The sequence below is a fragment of the Pempheris klunzingeri genome, chromosome 22 (assembly GCF_042242105.1).
Source record: "Pempheris klunzingeri isolate RE-2024b chromosome 22, fPemKlu1.hap1, whole genome shotgun sequence".
In the NCBI taxonomy this organism is placed as follows: Eukaryota; Metazoa; Chordata; class Actinopteri; order Acropomatiformes; family Pempheridae; genus Pempheris; species Pempheris klunzingeri.
The window spans coordinates 2610485-2631694 of record NC_092033.1 but is presented as its reverse complement, the minus strand read 5'-3'; the positions used below and the strand labels follow the sequence as shown (position 1 = coordinate 2631694).

Genomic DNA, 21210 nt, shown 5'->3' with positions numbered 1-21210 from the left:
CCTCAGTTGCCATCTAATGCTTCATTTTTCACTAATTTTATATAATTACATTCACAAAGAAGGTCATGATTTTGCCCATTTTAAAATAAAAAGAGCAAAAATGACTAATTACTCTTGTAATCATTAATATCTATCAGCCTCAATAAAGTAAAAGTACCATAATACCACAAACAAACTAACTGATCGAGACAGCGGTGGACCAGCAACTTTCCATGTAAAATTACTATTTTTGTCAATGGAGTCTGGTTGTTTTGAACCGAACCATTTAACAGTTGTCTCTGCAGGGATCCTTTCTCTGCCACTAGGAAGATCCAGGTATCTCTTGCCAATCAGCTGTAAACTCCTCATCACGACTGACTTTACAACAGCTGATGAGAACATTTCTTTAAGGCACAGCAGCTGAACAAACATCAGCTAGACAGTAAGGCCACACAAGCTCAGTAAAAAAAGATAAGGGATGATTTTATGAAGCTCTATTACGAAGTGAAGAAACACAAACTGACCATATTAGCCCTTAGCTAGCCTGCTGACCTTCCAAAAATTATGAATGCCACAGTTCTGTCTTTTGATCTACAGTGTCAGTGTTTCTAATAATATAATAATATATAATATTCCTGTGTATTAACTCACAAAGATACAAAAAAAGTGCTCTATAATCTCTATAAAACTGGTATTTTTTGAAACCTCAGTCCAAAATGTTCCAAAAACTCAAATAACGTTGGGAATTGATCGAGTAGAGAGTGGACGGTATATTTGAGCTACTATGGCTAAATGATTAATTGAACCAGATCAAAGTAATACAGAAAGGATCCCTACAGAAATAGATCTGGAAGATCCTTTTTGTTTAACCAGAAACGGCCGTTTAATCACCACTAACAGTAATTTTACCTTGCAGAACATGGGAGTGGTTGTGATTTTAACTTAGAATACTTGTCGGAGGGATTCATCCTTTAAAATTGCACCATCTGTTGTAGCAACAGGTGAAAATGCTCACATGGTCTTCAGGGAAATTAAAAATTCAAATTCTTGGGAATGTGCAAACAAGAAATAATCACGTCACATCAGATGGGCGGCACACACTCAGCCTGCTCTTCACAGCATGGAGGCGATCCATCGATCCACTGATCCATTGATCCCTGGGACGGCTGCAGGTCATAGGGTCGAACCTCTAGAGGGCCTGACCCGGTGGCGGAGGGTTCATGGGTGCCAGCTCTGCCGTGTTGGTTTCTGTTCTCTTGAGGGAGCGACGGGAACTGTGGTGAGATTATAACCACTGAAATTAGTCTCATGCTGCTGCTGAGTCCATCAAAACTCAGATGTTGATTTTGTGGGTGTAAACATGAAGTCTAACCTCTTGTCTTTCTAACCAGAGATCATTTTAACTGTTCACTTTAGCTCCGTCTTTACCAGAGTCAGCCAGAGGAGGAGTGACCAGCTGGGTCAGAGCTAACTGTCAGAGTCAGCATGGAGCCAACACTGTCACTAACTGCATGAAAAAATGATCTTGTAAATGTGATTTATGGCCCAATTCAAACAGAATCAAGAAGCTTTTTATCTCTTGCTGTTGTCTAGCGTACATATTCTTTCCCAAATAAGGACCGCAGAAGGGTTATATCTTCAGGAGCTAGTGCAGAAGTGATGAGCTTGAGCTAATGTTGGCTTGTAAACTAGAAAGTGTGTCAACTTTTTAACCATCCCTCGCTCAAAGTCCATAAAACTGGACTCTCTTTACATCTCTGTCATGCTACCATGCTTGTTTCTTGCTCACCACCAGTAGCAGGAGGCGATCAAAACGCAGATGATCACCAGCGAAGGAAAAAACACAGCCAGCGCTGTTCTGGTGTGGTCGTGTTCTCCTGATGACAGAGAGAGAGAGAAATACTCAGGATAAAATGTTTCTCTAAAGAGATTCAGCAGCAGGACGAGGACCTATTTTACTGTCACGATCATTACAGTCACAATATGGGAAGATGAGGAAAGTATCTGAGGGACCAGAGCTTACCAACATTCCCGCTGTGTGAGGGCCCATGGGCCTCTGGGGCTGATTTAGACGATGATGATGATGATGATGTTGATGATGATGATGATGTTGATGTTGATGTAGAAGTTGTTGCCTCTGGTCTTTTGGTTGCCCACACATGTCTTACTTCTCCAGCAAAGACAGAGCGTTAATGGATAATTGACCAACAAGAAAGTCTGACTAACAGCTTGGCATTGGCAGTAACTGGCGTACAAACAGTAAAGGCTGATTGATCATGTGATCAGATCTTTTTACGTCCAGGTTCCTTTTCTTTCATTTAGCAAGAGTGCCTTTTATCGCTAATAATAATAATAATAATAATATTTCTGCTGAGTTTCAGAGACAGTAAATAACTCTAATTATGTGCCACATTTATTTCTATTGATTAAAATGCAAATATTTTAAGAGGTTATCATGTAAGGATGATTTTTATTTCCTTCTTAACTCAATTAAGTTTTTTTTTTTTATTTCTAATATCCCATTCAGGTATATTTACGCCCTCAACTGTACAGAAACCATCTTGTATATTAAAGCTTAATGTTGGATTCAGCTTCCTGGTTTGCTGCAGTGCAGACACTCTTCTCGCTTTAAACTCCAGCACATCTCTGGTATCTTTAAACCAAATACAGCAAAATCTAAATTATTTACACTTGTGTTTCTACTGTATAAATACCTCTAACATTGTTTACACATTACACAGGCCTGAAGTAAAGTAAAACAACCTTCAAGCCTTAAATAAATATCAAAGTACGTCCGCTAAAAGTGCTTGTTTTAGCCACTGACAGGCTCAGATTGTTATTCTAAGTGCATTATGGAAAGGATTTTAACCACAAACACACCAGACTCCATTCACAAAAACACTAATTTAAGCTCACTCCTCACACTCTAACTGACCGTGACAGAAGTAGACCAGCAACTACCATGTAAAATTAGTGTTTTTATGAATGGAGTCTGGTGGGCTTCTGTAACACAACACCACAGTTGTTGCTGGTTAGTTCTATCAGATACTTTGCTTGTTTTTGCCACTAACAAACTCAGATTGCTATTCAAAGTATCTGATAGAACTAACCAGCAACAACTGTGGTGTGGTGTTGTGTTACAGAAGCCCACCAGACTCCATTCACAAAAACACTAATTTTACATGGTAGTTGCTGGTAGTCTACTTCTGTTACAGTCAGTGTGTGAGGAGTGAGCTAAAATTAGTGTTTTTGTGAATGGAGTCTGGTGGGCTTCTGTAACACAACACCACAGTTGTTGCTGGTTAGTTCTATCAGATACTTTGAATAACAATCTGAGTTTGTCAGTGGCAAAAACAAGCACTTTTAAAGGATGTTTTTGATGAGCTGAGGCGATCTGCTGGACCAGTTCCAAAAGTTTTTATACCTACCAGTCACCCAAAATATGTAAAAACAGGGCCCATGTTTAAAAACACAGATTTTTAAATGCAGATTTATCTTATTTCATATCATCAGTCAGTCTGTCATCACAAAGAAAATTAAAGGAAAGCTTTTAACGCGCCATCACCGTGTGACTATAGTCCAACACAAGCACCGACCAAACCGTCCTCTAGTGAAGGAAGATGAAACAGAGTCAGAAATCGCCTGAATCATCGCCTGATGCATGTGTGACGGTGAGCCGTTTACCCGGAGAGCTATCTGACTGGAGCAGCAGACCAGGTGAGGTCGGCTCCGTTTCTGCGGTGGCTGAGGCCGAGGGGCTTAAACTCTGGGTCGTCTGAGGGCCGGTGGACGCTGCTGCTGATAAGAGAGAGTCTGCAGAGTCCAGATGTTTGGATGTTTTTACTCCTACAGAGCAATTTATCACAAATGTGCAACAAAATCTCATAATATGTCACGTAATTAATAAAAGATGGAGGAAAAAAAAAAAAACATGCAAGGTTTTGTTAGTTAGTTTAACATTAGTACGACGGTTACAACTGCTGTTCCTGCTTCTCCTGACCGTGCTAACGATACTAAATCTGCTCCTAAATCTGCTCCCATTAAAGGATCCTTAACCCTGGGCTCTGTTTTTACATGGTCAAAATGATCAGAAGGTATAAAAACGATTGAACTGGTCCAGTAGATCGACAGGATGGCAGAGTGGTATCAAGAAAATAAGTTCAGAAATGTGTTTAGTCTGTTTTATAACCCCCCCCCCATACTTTAACTTAAAGGAGAAGATGGTTCTTATGGGTTAAGACAGTTACTATGATCACCTAAAGAATAAACCGAGGATTAAAGGGCTTGGAAAAATGTGTCCATGTGTTTATCTTCAGCTCAAATCACTCAGATCTGACTTCAAAACAACAGACTGTTGGTTTAAGGAAGCACCGAGTGGTTTAGGGCCAGAACACATGTCTGACCTGCTGCTTTGCTGGGAACCATCCAGGCCTCCAAACTAAACCTGGAGCGTTCGCTTCTTCAGCTCTCAGCTCTTTTAAATCCAGTGAGGATCATCAGCATTCATTAAGTCAAACACTTCCTCCATCTCCTGCACTGTAGCCTCTAGTCTTGTAATTCTATACAATATATTAAACATTTATATATTGTATATTTATTGTATTTTAATGTCCTTTTTACAGTACGTTTCTTCTTAAAGCATTTTGTCCCAGTGCTTTAAACCTTTTATGTAAAGCTCTTTGCCTTAGTCTGACTGACGAGGTGATCAGGACACCTGTAGTTAGCTTCATCATTAGTACTCATTCAGTGTTAGTGCATTAGTATTAGTTTACAGGGAGCACTGGAGAGGCCATAGAGTGAAATAAAGAAAAGTGTGTGTGTGTGTATACATACACACATATACATAGTAAAATCAGGCCTTCAGACATGTTTCTCTCTGTGGTCACTTCAGGGCTCCGCAGATTTCAGTATTTATTCCTGTTTTCAAAAGTCATGCAAACACAGAACTCACTGACTGTGGTGGTAACGAAGGAGTCGACGGGATCATCAGTGTGATCCTCTGCAAGATCAGACCATTATCAGTCATTGACGTGAACAAACACACCTCTCTGTTTCCCTGCAGTTTGCCAGTGTGTGACAACCACATCCTCTTCATTTAGGTTCTTCTTGCATTAAGTTTTAACTGTAGAGTGTGTGCAGTAGTGCGTTGAACACTTTTTATATTCTCTGCACACACACGCTGATTTGTCACGAATGACCTAATTAAAACACATCGTTTAAAGACAACAGCGTTTCTCCCCCTGACTCATGCACACACACACATACACTTACTCTCTGTTGCTCTCCTCGGAGGCTGTGTTGGGGTTCTCCGTGGGTCAGCTGGAACACACAGAGAACAGGTTGAGCAGCTTGTTCATCATGACTGAGCTACACATGCACTTTGTTTGAATGCCAAAAACTCCTGTGTTTTCAAAACAGGGTTTTATTTTGACATATTTTGTGTTTTAACCCTTTCATGCATGAACTATGAAAACCTCAGTCAGGAGTGTTTTTATTCATCTTTAGGCTGAAAAACAAGATTTGAACTTTTTCAACCCAAATTTTGTAAAGATATATTTACATGTCCAGTTGATTAATCATAATTTCCTGATTTAGCAATTGCATGACTCCTTAGATGTTACTTGATGTCCCCGTATTTTTCTTAAATGCATGGTCTCTTTTTACAGAAGGTTTGAACAGGAAAAAAAAATGAGCAACTTGGTGTTTCTGGCTGTCTGTCGGCCATCTTGGTTTCAGTGTATGAGATGATGCAGTAGCTTCACTGTAGCGGCTGATGTGCAACTATGCCATCAAAACTCATGCATATACAAGAAAACAGCTGCACACTGTAGTGACCTCTATGCATGAAAGGATTAAATGACTTTTAGAATTGGTCCAGTAGATCGTCTCTGGTAGCAGCTGGTAACAGGAGGCGAACAACAATGTAATCCTCTCTTATCAAAGTACCACTGACAGGCTCAGATTGTTATTCTAAGTGTCTGACAACATTACAGAAAGGATCCCTACAGAGAGAGACCTGGAAGATCCTTTTTGTTTAACTGGATACAACCACTGTTTCGTCCTCTTCAATACCAGACTCCATAGACAAAAGCAATGATTTTATAGAGGAGTTGCTGGTCTACAACTGCCTGAACTGGTTAGGTTGTGTGTGTTATTGTCTTACACAAATATTGCGTTGGATCCGAATGAACACTTCAAAAGGTCAAAGTCACATAATAAAACAAATAAAGTAAGTGATCAAGACAACAAGAGTCCAGCAACTCTCATGTAAAATTACTGTTTTTTTCAATAGAGACTGGTGGTTTGTGGTTAAACCAAAAGTATCTCACAGGTCTCTCTCTGTACAGATGCTCAATCTGAGCCTGTCAGTGGTAAAAACAAGCACTTTTAGTGGGCGCAAATGCACCAAAGGATTACATTGCAGCCACTGTGGCATGTTCGCCACCTACTCTCGCTTTGTGCCTACCAGCTATTTATAACCCTTCAAAATGAAACTCATTTCCTCATTCTGTGTCACTGAAGAAACTATGATGCTATGCAGCATGCAGTAGGTTTCCCACCCACGTATTTACAGCTGCTTCCCAGAGATCTCCTTCCTGCTGGAGCTGCCAACAGTGATCTGATTCAGCGCTCCTGTCTGATGTTTGGTTGAGTTTCATAACAGCTGCGTCCATTTTGCATTTCGTTACACGGCAGAGTGTGTATTCAGTGTCAGAGCCACTTATACAGGAGAAACACTGGGTGTGCTTGGTTAAGACCACTTAGATTCTTTGTCACACAGGAAGCCAAGAAGTGGAGTAACATGAGCTACTGTCTATTTCAAAGCACTTAATTTTTTTTACATTTTCTAGTTTAGCTTGTTTCTATTTTCTATCTTCTTTTTTTTTTTTTTTAAAGCCTTTCTCCTGCGTGTGGTCACACTGCTTCTACTGTTTGGTTTACTGAAATGTGCTCTACTAATAAACTTGTGGCTCTGCGGTGCCAGAGTTTTGTTGAAGCACAACTCAACTACATGCTTGGACTAAACAGGGCCACACTCACGTACAGTATAAAACCACGTGTGCTGCAGCCCTGCTGGCATGCACACTTTGAGTTAAAGCTGGAGGAGGCAGTTTACTTTTGGTGTTATTGGGCAAAAAAATCCATAATAACCTTTCAGCATATTGTAATTCATTTGGTCTGAGAGAAACTAGACGTCTGCACCTCCTCTGGGCTCTGTTTTCAGACTAAAATCTGGCCCGTGGTGGGAGACTTTGGAGAGGGAGCGGTTCTACAAACACAGATGTATGTGCACGTCCCTTCAGATGTCTATGAAAGCACTGAACATCTGTCTGCACCGTAACGCAACCCAAACACAGGAAGACGGACTTCAGTGTTTGCAAGGAAAACAGGACTGAGTCTTGCAGGACGGCTGCTCTACGGTACAACAGGACTGGGGTCGGTCTCTGCCTCTGAGTGACGGGAGAACAAACAGAGCTTACGTATGCACTGGAGCGAACACCCTGTCCACTGCACGCCGCTGCCCGTCTGCTTGCATGTGATGAGGTTTGAGGTTCCCGCCTTCCTCAAATAGCCAGCTGTACACGTGTAGCGGAAAGTGGCACCAGTCTGGGAGCAGATCTGCGATGGAGGTAAAGTGAGGTTCTTTGGAGGAATTTCTGGGCACGGACAAATGGTTTTGTCTGGAAGGGAAAACATCCATGTGTCAAAATGGCAGAAAGAAGAAAAAGAAGAAGAGCTTTATTTTCAGAGCATCTTTCAAATCCAAAGTTACAGAGTTCTTCACAAACAAGGTCAAAATAAAACAGAAGGGAGATCAAACGTCACATGAAACACAGTCAGAGCATCACAGTGGCTTTAGGGAAAATTAAGGATAAAATTAAATGAGGTAAAGACGATAAGGAGCTTCAGAAAAGGCCGCGTGGTTAAAGAACGTTTAGAGAGACGTTTTAAAAGAAGCCGGTGAGTTTTCAGGTCTGGGTCCTGAGGGCAGAGTGGGGGAAACACAAGCTATAATCAGGGAGATTATTTCAAAATAAATTCTGTTGGGCTTCTATCCAAAAAGAGAAACACAATTATTAATTAAATAGATCTCCATCAGGAAGAATAATTAGATTTTAAGGGCAAAGCAGCAAATATTACAGCTGCCGTTTATTAATCATGTGAAAGGATTCAGATTTAACAAACGGTCAAGTGACAAACAAAGCTTTTTATTTTCCTTCTAAATACTTCTTATATTTTACATTTATTGCAATTAATATTCTCCATTTTCTCTGAACCACCATCGGTTAAAACAGGAAGAGCTCTTTTTTCTTTGTTTTGCATCAGTGCTGCAATTTCATGACATTTTTATATGAATGTAAAAAGTCTGTATTTTATGTTGAAGCATGTAATAAAAATATTTCAGAATAAAAGCCCTGCCCTCCCGGGCCTTTAGCCCTGAGGGGTGAGTACGTAATGATTGAAAGGACAGGTAACTCATCCTGGGGATTAAAGTCAAGATTATAGCTACGTTGTTATTTATATTTGATTATTGTTTCTTCTTATTACTGTTTTTATTGTCTCATTTTTACTCTTGTGAATCACTTTGGCCATACAAAAGAAACTTTTCTCACTCTATTTCCAAAAAACTACATGTTTTAGCATCTGCAGGTTTAGATTTCACAGTAAAGCTTCATTGCGCAGAACTTCATTTCAACATAAAACATCTACTGTGGATGAAAGAAGCCTCCTCAGATACACCAGTTGGTCTAAAGTCCTTCACATCGGTCAGTTTGAAATAAAATAAAGAGTAAACAAAGTGGCATTGAGCAAACACGCAGGTGAAACTGTGGGATTAAAGAGGCAAATTACACGCACATCTTTCACACATCATTCTGGAGAAAATGTTAAATTAAAACCATTTTGGGATACTTCATGAATGCAAAACGATGCACGTGGAGAATAGAAATGATCGTGTGACAAATATTTGACTATTGTACTTCTACAACTTCTATTTGTAACAAGATACCATCTAAGAAGGAAATAAGCTCCGCTGTACAACAGTGGTTAGAGACTGTCAGAGAAATCAAATAATGAGTGACACACACCTGAAGACACTGGATTTATATGCTCACCCCTTCTCTACCTGTCTGTCTGTCTGCTCTTAGTTAGGTGTGTAGCCAGAGCGCAGTAACAGTCCCTAATGGGAACACATGACTCTGTTGCACTCACCGCTGCTGCTGCTGCAGCGCACAGGTCCGAGCAGGCAGGACGTCATCACGCAGACTGAGACCACGAGCGACCTCAGATCCATCTGTCGGCTCTGTGGAGGCTCAAAACACGTTCTCCAGGTAAACCACCACCATCCTCCGCGCACCGAGTCCCTCTGCCGCTCCACTCCAGCCTCACTTTCACTTTGAGAGTCCGCTGTCACCGCCCAGCGTCTTGGCAAAGGCGATTGGATTGTGGATCACGTGGTCTGCACACGCCATATTTGTAGTTCTACACGCTTGACTACACGCTCCCCGTGGCTCGCACTGGGCTACACATCGTGTAGTTTCTTCTTCAAGTGGAGCAGATACTCATAATATTCCCACATGGTTAATTATACAGCAACACGGAGCTGTGGGGCGTCCTGTTGGGGTCACGGCGCGGTCCTCCCGCCGCCAGGTGGCGCAAGAGCGTAAAGTGTCGTCGACTGTCGCGCTAACTTGTGTTGTTGTGCTGCTGCCTTCCGCCTCGCAAAGCTAGAAGCTAATGCTACATCAAATGTGCCTCTCAGCTTCTTAATCAAACAGGGACATACGTTTAGTTAATGTGCAGGGATTTTTAAAAGGGGTAAGTTGAAAATAAGCTACTGTAATGTGTGTTTTTTTTTTTAGTTTTTCTAGAAAATTTCACTTAGAAACAGCAGTTGAGCTAGCTAAGTAGCCATGTTAGCATTAGCTAACGTTAGCTAAATCAATTACTTTGCCTGTTTCTCCTGGTTTAAAATAGCTTTTTTTCATTTCCTTAAGTTATACTACTTATTTATAGCAACGTCGTTGCGTGTAATCACCCAGTTACAACCCCAATTTCCAGTCAGGTGTTTGCATTACGAAGTGGAGCTCCAGTTAAGCTGACATCTAAAGTAATGTGTCTCTGTGTGTCAGGAGACAGAAGCGCGCTGACAGGCAGCAATGTCGCTGTACGATGACCTCGGTGTGGCTGCCAGTGACACCAAGACCGAGGGCTGGTCCAAGAACTTCAAGCTGCTGCAGTCCCAGCTGAAGGTGAAGAAGGCGGCTCTGACCCAGGCCAAGGTAGGCACATGCAACACGCATGTGTGGCAGACTGTGAGAGAGAAACAGATCTGCCACAGAGAAGATACTGGTGCAAATACAGTGAATACGCTAACATGAATATGTATTCAGAATGCCAGACAGGTACAGTGAGGAAACATTATACCACATGTGCACATATGCAGGGGTTTTGTTGTGTTTGTGTGTGTGTGTAGACCCAGCGGATGAAGCAGACCACTGTCTTGGCTCCGGTCATTGATCTGAAGAGAGGAGGCTCCAGTGATGAGAGACAGATCATAGACACTCCTCCACATGCTGCCGCTGGACTCAAGGTCTGTCTTATCCTGTGGAAATGGTCATCAGTGACTATGAAGTCTTAAGATAGCAAAATGTCAAAAATGTTTCCAGCTGCAGCAAAGAAAAATAAATTTAAATACCCTCACCAATGTGGCTCAACAGATGGCATCCACAGACGCAGCTATCTCACTCAGGTTGTTAACTTTCCCTGTGTTTGTGTCTTCAGCAGGACAACGTGCCCAGTGGCTTCTCGTCCGGCGACGTGCTGATCCCGCTGGCAGACGAGTACGACCCGATGTTCCCCAACGACTACGAAAAGGTGGTGAAGCGACACAGAGAAGAGCGACAGCGGCAGAGAGAGCAGGAGCGGCAGAAGGAGATCGAGGAAAGAGAAAAGTACTGCCGTGCTTGTTTACTTCGCTCACTAAGAGATAAAAAATAATCTAGAAGAAGTTTAAATCCTGAACTTGGTGTGTTGCAGGAAGAGGAAAGACCGGCACGACGGTGGAGCTCCCAGTGGTTTCTCCCGTTTCCCTGCAGCAGAGGGCGATTCAGATGAGGACGAGGAGTACGAGAAAGAGCGGAGGAAACGCAGTGAGTATTTCACCCCACAGTGATGTGTCTGATTAGTGGTGATGGGAAGATGAAGTCTGACGAAATGAGGTCTTTCTCTCTTTTTGTGCCATAAAAGATTTGAAACCTCTGGGCTTCGAACTCACTAAACACAGTCACACCTGGTGGTTTGTAGAACTTCTAGCACTGATATTCGGGGTGTGACGATCCATCAATCTGGATCTGATGTATGGATTCAGTCAGCCACACTTTGGTAGCATTAAAGCAAAGTGCATCAGGACATGATGAGGACATGTACTCCCCATGTTGGTAATAAATCTGCTGTGTGGAAATGTTTACGAGTTGAGAGAAATTGGAAACTTGGCAGATTTCTTGTCTGCTTCACGTGTTGCTGTCATCTTGATCTTGACTCTCTGAGTTACAAACAGTCTCTTAACCTCTTAAACAGTGAATTACACTAAACTCTACAACATGTTGTATTAACTTCTATGTTACATCACAGAGGTTTTGTGAGGCGACTGAAATTCTACTATTCAGGTATTCAGACTCACCTCTTTAAACCTTCTTTTACTTTTTAACGACCACACAACAATTATGGGATATTATGTCAACCTCAAATGTCCGGTTTATTCTTTAATATCTATACATTTATATACTATAAAAAACAAATTAAATCAATATTTCATTGTGGATCTGGAGGTCTGCCGTCGCTGGAGGTCTGTTTTCTTTTTGTAATTTGAACGTCAACACAATGTAAAGAAACGGTGCTTTTCACAGGACTGCTGATCTCCACTCATTTGATGCATTGAATTTAACAGCTTTGCATCATGTTCATCATGTTTGAGCCAAATCAAAAACTAACCTTCACCTCTGTCTCTCTCTCTCTCTCCCAGGTATGGGTGGAGCAGCCATCGCCCCTCCTTCTTCGCTTGTGGACAGGGATGGTAAGTCCTGTGCTACGTCAGGTGGTGCTGGATTTAAACATTGACAGAATGAATACAGCAGCAGAAAAACAACAGCATCTGTTGTGAATCCCTGACTTATTTCATTAATACAAAACAGGAACAGAAGCAGTGTCATGGCAGTCCTGTATGAAACAACAGGCAGATAAATGATCCTCGGGGTTTAACTAGTTGGAGAAAAATGAGGCTTTTGTATTTTCAGTAACATGGAAGAGTTGAACACTGTAGAATGAGCCTGTAATCTGCAGTCCTGAGTGAAACGCTGATGACCATCAGTGTCTCCAGCAGAGGGCAGTGTTGTCCACATCATCAGTCTGGCCTCTCTAAGCACACGTCAACAGAGGTCGTGCTTTTCTGTGTTTTTTAGGCTCGGCGTCCTTCTCCTACGAGGACGAAGTTCGTCCCGCCAGAGGCTCAAAGGCCGCCATCCCTCCACCAATGTACGAAGACGCAGAGAGGCCACGTTCACCGCCTGGACCAACCAGCTCCTTCCTGGCCAACATGGGGTGGGTGGGACACACACACACACACACACAAGCAAGAAATGAATGCAGTTTGTACATTAGCTTAAATTTACCTCCACTGGAATTAATAAATGAAGTTCTATGTTTAGGTAAAACCAAATTAATATTAGTTGATAAGTTTTTCTTGAAAGGCTCTACAGTCTCTTTGTGGCAGCATTGTGATGGTTCTAATGTGTAAAACTGAGATGGTAGGTTACAGTGTGGTGCAGTGCTTTGGTTTTTTTTTTTTATACCTCATGCACTCCCATAGAGGTACGGTGGCCCATAAGATCATGCAGAAGTACGGCTTTAAGGAAGGCCAGGGCCTGGGGAAGCACGAGCAGGGCCTCAGCACGGCGCTGTCCGTGGAGAAGACCAGCAAGAGAGGAGGAAAGATCATCATCGGCGACGCTGCAGAAAAACGTAAGTCCTACTTTTGTAGGGGGGGTTTGACATTTTTTACTGCAGACGCTCTCCCGTCATGATGTATTCCACACATTGTTCTTCTTTGTCTATGTTTGTGAGTTCTCGCTTTGCTCTCCTTCGTGTCATCTTTACCCGTCAGCTGCATGAACAGGCTGCTGCTCCATGTTTGTTGTGTTTGGTTTCACTTTTGCCTTTTCAACATGTGTATCTTTGCTCCACACTTTTCATGGTGAGACTCCAGGTGAAGTTAGATGTTTTACAGTGACTTTGTGTGCACGTCTTTGTACCTTTTCATTTTGCGTGTGACTGTGCGTGTGTGTGTGGATGTGTGTGTTTGTGTGTGACTGAGCAGCAGGGTCCAGCCAGTCAGGTGCTGCTGAGACTTCAGGCGGAGGCTCTGCAGGTTGGCCTCCACTCCCATCTTCTCTCTCCCATTACACACAGTGTACCGTCCTGCTTGTATCACATTTTATTTTGTGCCTGCATGTGTTTCATCCATGCACGTGTTTATCTACTAGCACTCACCGTTACCGAACTGAAGGCAGCGATGCTTCTCATTAATCTGAGTGGGTTCCAAACCTGGAAATCCAAAAGAGTTCTGTATTAAGATACGACGTGGCAATGAGTAGAATAGTTGTGCATGGTTTTCTGCTGGATGAATGCCACACTTAATGTGGACTAGCACTGCGATCTTTGCTCATTTCGTTGAGCAGTAATAGTTCAACATTTGTGGAAATATGATTATTGGCTTTCTGCCGGAGAGGTAATGAGAAGATTGACACCACTTTTACACCTGATTGTTAGATATAAAGCGGCCTGTTAGCTTAATTTAGCAGAAAGACTGAAAACAGGGATCAGGCCTAAAGCTACCCCAAAGTCTGCCTGCCAACACACACAAAGCTCACTAATTAACATGTTGGATCTTTCTGGTTTAATCTGGACAAAAACCAAAGTGTACCATAATTAGAGGGCTATCAGTTTCTCTGTTTCCAGTCTTCATGCTAAGCTAACCGGCTGCTAGCTGAAGCGTCACACTGATACTAACTCTCTGTAGGAAACTGAATAATCGTATTTCCTTAAATGTCAAACCTTTGAATCTACACTTTCAGAAGTTATTTTCACTAGTGTTCACTAGACAAAAGGCTGTTTATCAGCGGCACTGACTGCGACCTCAGAGGTAAAACGCTGAAGCAAACACAAACCAGTGATGAAATGGGTCAATAAGATGAGTGGGTTTCTTTGTGGGCTTTGAAGTGAAAACAGTAAACTTGATCCTGTGCTTCTTCCTGGTTGCAGTGTTTGTTTCAGCCACTAGTTATCATGTGTGGAAGTTAAGCTCATCACTGCTCCATTTGTACCAGTTGTGTTATCACAGCTGTATAGACTGTAAAGGGCTTCAGGTTTAAATTCTCTCCCCGCTATTAAATGGGAGAAGAAACCAGGACACCTTTGTGGCCCCTGAGTCCCATTTTGGGGACCACTGTCCCCCGACCACTAGTGTTGATGTTTAATTTGGGACTGTCTGAAAAGTTTAGATGTAATATGCACAGTGTTCCTTTGTGCAACATATTTATCCCTCTGCTGCTTAGTCAGTTCTCCAAGAACACCAACAATGCTTCTGCACTTGAGTTGACCCATTTAGATCCTCAGCAGCATGTATAACACAATAGAAGCACTGCTTTAAAATGTGACAGAAGACAGTGAGGAAAGGTGGCTATCGCACCAGCTTAGCAAACACAGAACAGTGTTTTTTATATCAGCTAAGAGATTTTCTGAATTGTTTCATTTATCTTGCATACGGAGTCAAGCTCAGTCCAATAAAGCACATTGTTACACAGCTTCAGTTGCTCCATCCAACTCACCAGCAGCCCGTGAATGTCCTCGTGAGGAGAAACCAGATGTGACCTCTGTCTCTGTTTCCGTCCAACCAGCGGACTCTTCCAAGAAGTCGGAGGCCAACCCGCTCACGGAGATCCTCAAAAACCCGACCAAAGTGGTCCTGCTGAGGGTGCGTTCTTAATGCTGGTGGATCGATGTGATAGAAAAACACAGAAAATTATAAAACCTCAACTTTGTATGTGAACCACTTGAGGTGCCGGTGGTTGCATTAAACATAATTATCTTCTGGTTTCCCGTACAAGTAGACCTCACGTCTGTGCTTCCTTGTAGAACATGGTGGGCCCAGGAGAGGTGGATGAAGACCTGGAGGGAGAGACCAAAGAAGAGTGCGAGAAATACGGCAAAGTGGTTAAATGTGTCATTTTTGAGGTGAGAGAGAGGAGGGTCACGAAGGTCAAAGAGCATAGCTTGATCAAACGGGGAAATCACTGAAACTTTGTGCTTTCCTTCTCAGATTGCGGACGTGATGGACGACGAAGCTGTCCGAATATTTCTGGAGTTTGAGAGGGTGGAGTCGGCCATCAAAGGTCGGTGTCTCCTTGTTGTCTCACCCACACAAACCGGCAGCGTTTCCGGTGGGCGATCAACTTTATGTAATCGCATCACTTTCTTCCTTCCATTGTATAACTGCTCTAATAATGTGGGTGAAAGTGTGTCCCAATCTAAATGAGTTGGCCCAGATCAGAAACAAGGTGAGACTCCCTGTGGTGTTACATCATATGTGGCCCAGCAACCTCGCCGTCTCCCTGCGGCACCGGCCGGGGCGGCGCTTGCATCACAGCTCCCGGAAAGCGGGACAGACTCTCAAAGAACGATGCGGAGGGCTGCAGTCGTGAGGATTTGTTTTAACACTCAGTGTGATCTGTTTCTACACATGATGATGAAACGCTTTATTGCTCTCTTGTGTTTCCAGTGCAGTTAGGTCGGAGTTCACACACCCAACAGGTTAGAGGTGACCTCAACAGGGCAGCTGCTCACACACACGACCTTTAGCCCAGTTACACCTGATTTCCTGCATGAAATGTACCAAGTCTCAGGTTGAAAGTTCTCACAGCAGCGTCTTCGCAGTGCCGTGAAAATGTTCTTATGAAACAAAGGATCGATCCGTTCGGCCTCTGTGGGGTTTCTGAATGTCTGACTGGACGTAGAACAGCTTTAGAAATGAATACTGCTGGTCTCTGAGTATCCATGTCTGTAACAGATGACGACCAAATTATCAACATGAAAAGTAACGCTGAGCCAGCGCTCTACCTTGTGCCCACATTTTTACTAGCACAGATATTCTGTATCAAACAAACCGAGCGACGGGTGTTTCCAGCGGGGAAAAATGCTTTGCTGGACACAAGTGACCTCCGTTCAGCACTACGGACAGCGCCACAGCCCGCAACCACACACACACACACACCTTTCAAATGCGAGCAAGCAAAACTTTATTCATACACAATGTGCTGCACAACGCATGAGTGACCGCAGAAGACGTGCCGCAAACATTAGACCTCAACAAACACCATTAAAATAGACACATTAATAAAAACAGTCAGTAAACATGACTAAACCATTAAAAAGTAAGAATTAAATTAAACAACAACAAGTAAAACAACAATTAAGACCAAAAGCTGCAAGTGCATCCAAATCAGGCAAACAAGGGACTGACAGTAGCTCTTTAAGTTCAGTCTGGGTCTCAGGGTAACATTTGGTGGTGAGTGAGGCTGATTTTGCTCTTGGAAGCATTTAAAATTCTCTGGACGTGTTTGCAAAAAGCACTTTGTTCCAAATTGCCTTCATCAGATCAGAGATTGCTTACAAACTGTTGAGGGAGGAAATAGCCTTATTCGCTTTCCTGTTGACAGTCAGAGGAGAAGATTGGTACCACGGCTCATGTCTTCAATATGGAGCTACAGCCACAAGCCAGCTAGCTTAGCTTAGCTTAGCACGCTCTTGCTTGTTCAATGTAATTTCTTCTATTTCTTGTCCACATGCATTGACTTACACTGGTACACCAGCTCCAGGCTGCAGCTTCATATTTAGCTCACATTTCTGAGAGTGGTATCGATGGCCTCAGCTGACCCGAATAAGCATATCCCCCAAAGAGTACACTGAGCTGTCTCCACACACACACACACACACACACACACACACACACGTTATTCAGGGTGTGATGAGATAGTCTAATCACTGCGACATAACACACTTTGTTTTGTACAGCCAATGTCGACAGGCTGTACGGCAGGAAATGTGCCATCAGAGGCCATCAGAGGTGTCCTACAGGGGAAACGCATGGGGACACACAAACACAGCAACAAGAGGAGGTTGCTTTCATTGATAAGGTTAACACTGCCAGACAGGACAGAATGAATGCTGCGTGTCGCTGTGTGTGTGTGTTTTAGGACAGTATTTACTGTATGTTGCCTCTGTAGGCGCACACAGGCAAACAACACTGATCTTGTGTTTCTCCCAGAAGTGTGAGAGTCAGAGCAAAGTTGTTTTTCTTGGTAGGGCTTCTATCACTGTTAGCATCACTCAGCTGTTTCCCCACAACAATTTGTTCCACTTAGATCAAATCATTTCTTCTTAGAAGGAGAGACACGGTCACTGGGGTCCTATTTTTATTTATCTTTCAAAATGACTGGTAGGTAGAAAAACTTTTGGAGTTGGTCCAGTAGATCATCTCAGCCAGCAGCAACGAGCTGTAATGGCTGTAATGTAATCCTTTGGGGCTGTTGCACCAGATCAAAACATGTCCACTAAAAGTGCTTGTTGTTGCCACTGACAGGCTGAGATTGTTATTGTAAGTGTCAGACAACATTACAGCAAGGATCCCTACAGAGACAGACCTGGAAGATCCTTTTTGTTTGACCACAAACACCCATTGTATCGCTCAGTTCACAGCCACCAGACTCCATTGACAAAGAGAGTAATTTTACACAGTGATTGCTGGACTGCAGTTGGTTTGTTTGTGTTACTGTGTGACTTTGTGTTATTGTGTGTTACACAAATATTGTGCTGGATCCAAACTAACACTTAAAAACACCGAACAAACTAACTGATCGAGGCAGCAGTAGACCAGTCACTCCTGTGTTCAGCAAGGTTAAATGACTGTTTTTGTCAGTGGAGTCTGGTGGGTTTGACATAGCACAGTACAACGGCTGTTTTTGATTAATCAGAAAGGATCTTACAGGTCTCTCTCTGTAGGGATCCTTTCTGTTCAGACACTTCCAATAACAATCTGAGCCCGTCAGTGGCTAAAACAAGCATGTGGGTGTCCTATGATTGGGTGCAACTGCCCTGAAAAATGACATTACACCTGTTCTAGCATGTTCACGGCCTGCAGAGACGATCCACTGGACTATTTCCACAAGTTTTTGTACCTACCAGTTATTTCATACCCAAAAGATGTAAACAACTGTCAAAGTACCTTTCATATGGCAGCACCAACCTTGTTGTTGAAAGGTTTATCTGTGCAGCCGGTTACAGTCTGACCTCAGCCGTCTCCCTCTCCTCTGCAGCCGTGGTGGATCTGAACGGACGGTATTTCGGCGGGCGAGTCGTCAAGGCCTGCTTCTACAATCTGGACAAGTTTCGGGTTTTGGACCTCGGCGAGCAGGTCTGACGTCCCCCTGTGCACCGGCAGACACAATGAACACACATCACCTCCCCACTTGTACATAATAAACCTTTTTTTATATTTCCAGAACAACGGTGAAGAGTCTGTATGTAGTGATGAGTCCATCTTGTAGCTCACTGGTTATTTTTATTTTTTTTTTGTTCGTTTCTTTTTCCTGTGATGAAGACTACCTTTTATGTCAAGACAAAATAAAGGGTATAACTACGTCCACTTACACTGTTTTCTTCATTCATTTGTTATTATTCAATGCAAAATTAAGTGTTTTTGCTCTTTCCAGGAGTCAGTAAATCTAATTATTCAGTATTAGAAACCAGCCTAGTCATGGTGACTTTCCTACATTTGTTTTTCCGCTCCAGAATGTGAAATATTACTTCCTGATATAAACACTTTCCAGCAAAATCATGAACCGACTACAAAACTTGCCCTCGCCTCATCACAGAGCAGCTCCAAATATCCAAGAAGCCTAGTTTCTCTCTGAAGTGTGTCTGACATAACGCAGGTTCCACAGTGGTGTTAACGCATCCCCAGAGCCCCTTTGTCTTAATTTAGCCCTGATGGATTATGGGAAGGGGACTGGGACGGTTAACGCAGCCCCAGCCTCATTCAGAACTTATGTAAGTGCGCCAAAAGGGCCCCTGAGGGTCCGGTGAAATACGTCAGAAGGAAGGATCCCACTGGAGCAGCTTTAATTCAGATCAGGGAAGCAGGTTGGATAGAAAATCAGAAACGAGAAGAGAGACATCTGAAGGATTTTGTTCCTTCATTCATGGTGCAGGATATAAAGGACGAGGGAATATGGACGACCAGCTCACATAGAAGATTTGTAGTAGAATTGTCGTTAAACATCTCTCATCTATTAGTACTAATTTAAATGCATCTATTTTAAAAGGGAAAGAGTGCAGCTAAAGGTGCATTCCTTTAGTTTGAAAAGCTGCAGCCAGGCTACAATACAGACAGCTAAAAACGCTGAAGTCCTTAATGTGATTTTGAATGAAGTAACAAAAGAAAAAGGCTAAATGAGTGTCAGACAAACGAACACGTGCACGCAGACTTTCAGGGTCAGCAGCAGGTTTGTTATGGCTCCTCTCAGGCTTGTGGTTGTATTTGCAGAGGCCAGGCGTGAAACTGATGATGCGAGCGTGTCCTGAGCGTGCACAGCGGAGCGGGGTGATGCCGTTTGGCCGTCAGAGGCCTATTAAACTCCGACCTAAATACCAGTGGGTGTGACCTGAGACGAGGTCGAGAGATCACGATACGTGTGGCTTAAAGTGGCTGAGGGGGGTCACTGTGTTTGTGTATGGACACGAAGGTTGACCTGGATATGCTGCGTCTAGTTTTTCCTGCCAACATCCAGCCGAAGATGTATTGGAAACCAGAACCAAGGAAAAGTTCTGCATTCATAATTCCACCTGAATAAAAGCAGCAAAATGTTCATACTCAGTTTTGCAAACAAAATGGCCCCCATGACTGATACATCCTTATAGATTAGATTAGATTATCGCTGATGCTTCGGTGCATTAGTAGCATTTTAACTTTCATGTTCAGTGATCTTCCAAAGGGTCACACAGGGTTTATAAGCCTTGAAAGTTTGGAAAATGTTAATTTCAACTGTTGTGTTTTCAAGGTAAGGAAACCGCCTGGACTAAAACATACTGCTTTGAATAAATGCCTTATTTTCAACAAAATCTGGTGTTTGATCCGCATAATCTGTCATGTAAAGAGAAAATCTTTTAGTAATTGAGATGAAACGATCTTATTTTCTTGGTGGTTTAGAGGATAGAGGTTTGGGATCAGGACTGAATAATTATGTTTATTTATATATTTATAACAGATGATAAATGGGGTACTGCTACACAGATTTTTAAAAATCTTTTTTGCACTTTTCTCTATTTGTTTTAATCATGCAATAATTGATCCTTTTACCTCTTTGTTATTCGATGAATTTGCATCATATGTGAAAAATAAAAGCCACGGCAATCTCATGACAGACTCGCAAAGGCCTTCAGCAGCTTTCATTCAGCAGGCATGTTTGTCTTCCGTCAGTCTCTCCAGTAAAAATAAGAGTGTTACAGTAAGTTAAAGGAAGGTCGTAATCTTATCCCCTAAAAACCCACAAACTGGATCCGTGTTCCTATAAACTTTATCTTTCTTGCACTCTTTTTTTTTTTTTTTCTAAGGCAAAGTTTAAAAAGTGTTTCACTATCAGGACAAACAACAGAACAGAAACCAAGTTTGATTTCACAACAGTTTGTCCACTTTCAGTCCAGCCTGTGCCACGTCTGAATCCTTCAGGTCGTAAAGAAAGATCCTAGCCCGACCTTCTACGACACTACTTTTCTTTTTCTAACCCTACTTCATCAGTTTATGTTTGAGGAGGATGTTCAGCACATAAATACCACAACTTTGCTGCAGCTCCTTTTTGTCTCTTTGTTCTGGTGGTCTGCAGGAAGGAGTTTGTCTCTTCTGATTAATAAACGCTGCTAAATAAACAGGATATCAGTTTAAGTGCCAGACAGAATGAGGTTTTTGGGGAAAGGTTGGAGAGAGTTCAGAGGGTATTCAAAGTACAAGCCTGGCCACTGACATAATAAACCTTTTTTATGTTCCCTTAACAGCAGTGAAGAGTCTGTAGGTAGTCCATCTTGTAGATAATTAGTCGTTTAATTAGTTGTGTTTTTGTTTTT

General features: G+C 42.6%; 2 protein-coding genes across 8 annotated transcripts; one reads left to right on the top strand and one right to left on the bottom strand.

Moving 5' to 3' along the window:
- Positions 1-897: 897 nt before the first annotated feature.
- Positions 898-9245, bottom strand: il15ra (interleukin 15 receptor subunit alpha). 2 transcript variants are annotated; one of them, XM_070854147.1, is made up of 8 exons: positions 9193-9245; positions 7461-7661; positions 5251-5298; positions 4931-4978; positions 3664-3792; positions 2003-2146; positions 1769-1856; positions 898-1253 (listed from the first exon to the last, which is right to left on the bottom strand). In XM_070854147.1, the coding sequence occupies exons 1-8, from the start codon at positions 9236-9238 to the stop codon at positions 1169-1171; spliced, it is 789 nt and encodes a 262-aa protein (XP_070710248.1). In that variant the 5' UTR covers positions 9239-9245; the 3' UTR covers positions 898-1168. The 2 variants fall into 2 exon arrangements, with proteins under 2 accessions (XP_070710248.1, XP_070710249.1); XM_070854148.1 differs by lacking the exon at positions 3664-3792.
- A 439-nt stretch (positions 9246-9684) lies between these two features.
- On the top strand, positions 9685-18740 carry rbm17 (RNA binding motif protein 17). Of its 6 annotated transcripts, none has more exons than XM_070854080.1 (14): positions 9685-9798; positions 10113-10262; positions 10457-10573; positions 10768-10934; positions 11020-11132; positions 12005-12055; positions 12441-12579; positions 12848-12999; positions 13355-13405; positions 14934-15010; positions 15172-15270; positions 15356-15428; positions 18408-18505; positions 18594-18740. In XM_070854080.1, the coding sequence occupies exons 2-14, from the start codon at positions 10140-10142 to the stop codon at positions 18636-18638; spliced, it is 1305 nt and encodes a 434-aa protein (XP_070710181.1). In that variant the 5' UTR covers positions 9685-9798; positions 10113-10139; the 3' UTR covers positions 18639-18740. The 6 variants fall into 6 exon arrangements, with proteins under 6 accessions (XP_070710181.1, XP_070710180.1, XP_070710183.1 ...); XM_070854079.1 differs by having other exon boundaries at positions 10765-10934; XM_070854082.1 differs by having other exon boundaries at positions 18408-18740.
- The last annotated feature ends 2470 nt before the right edge of the window (positions 18741-21210 follow it).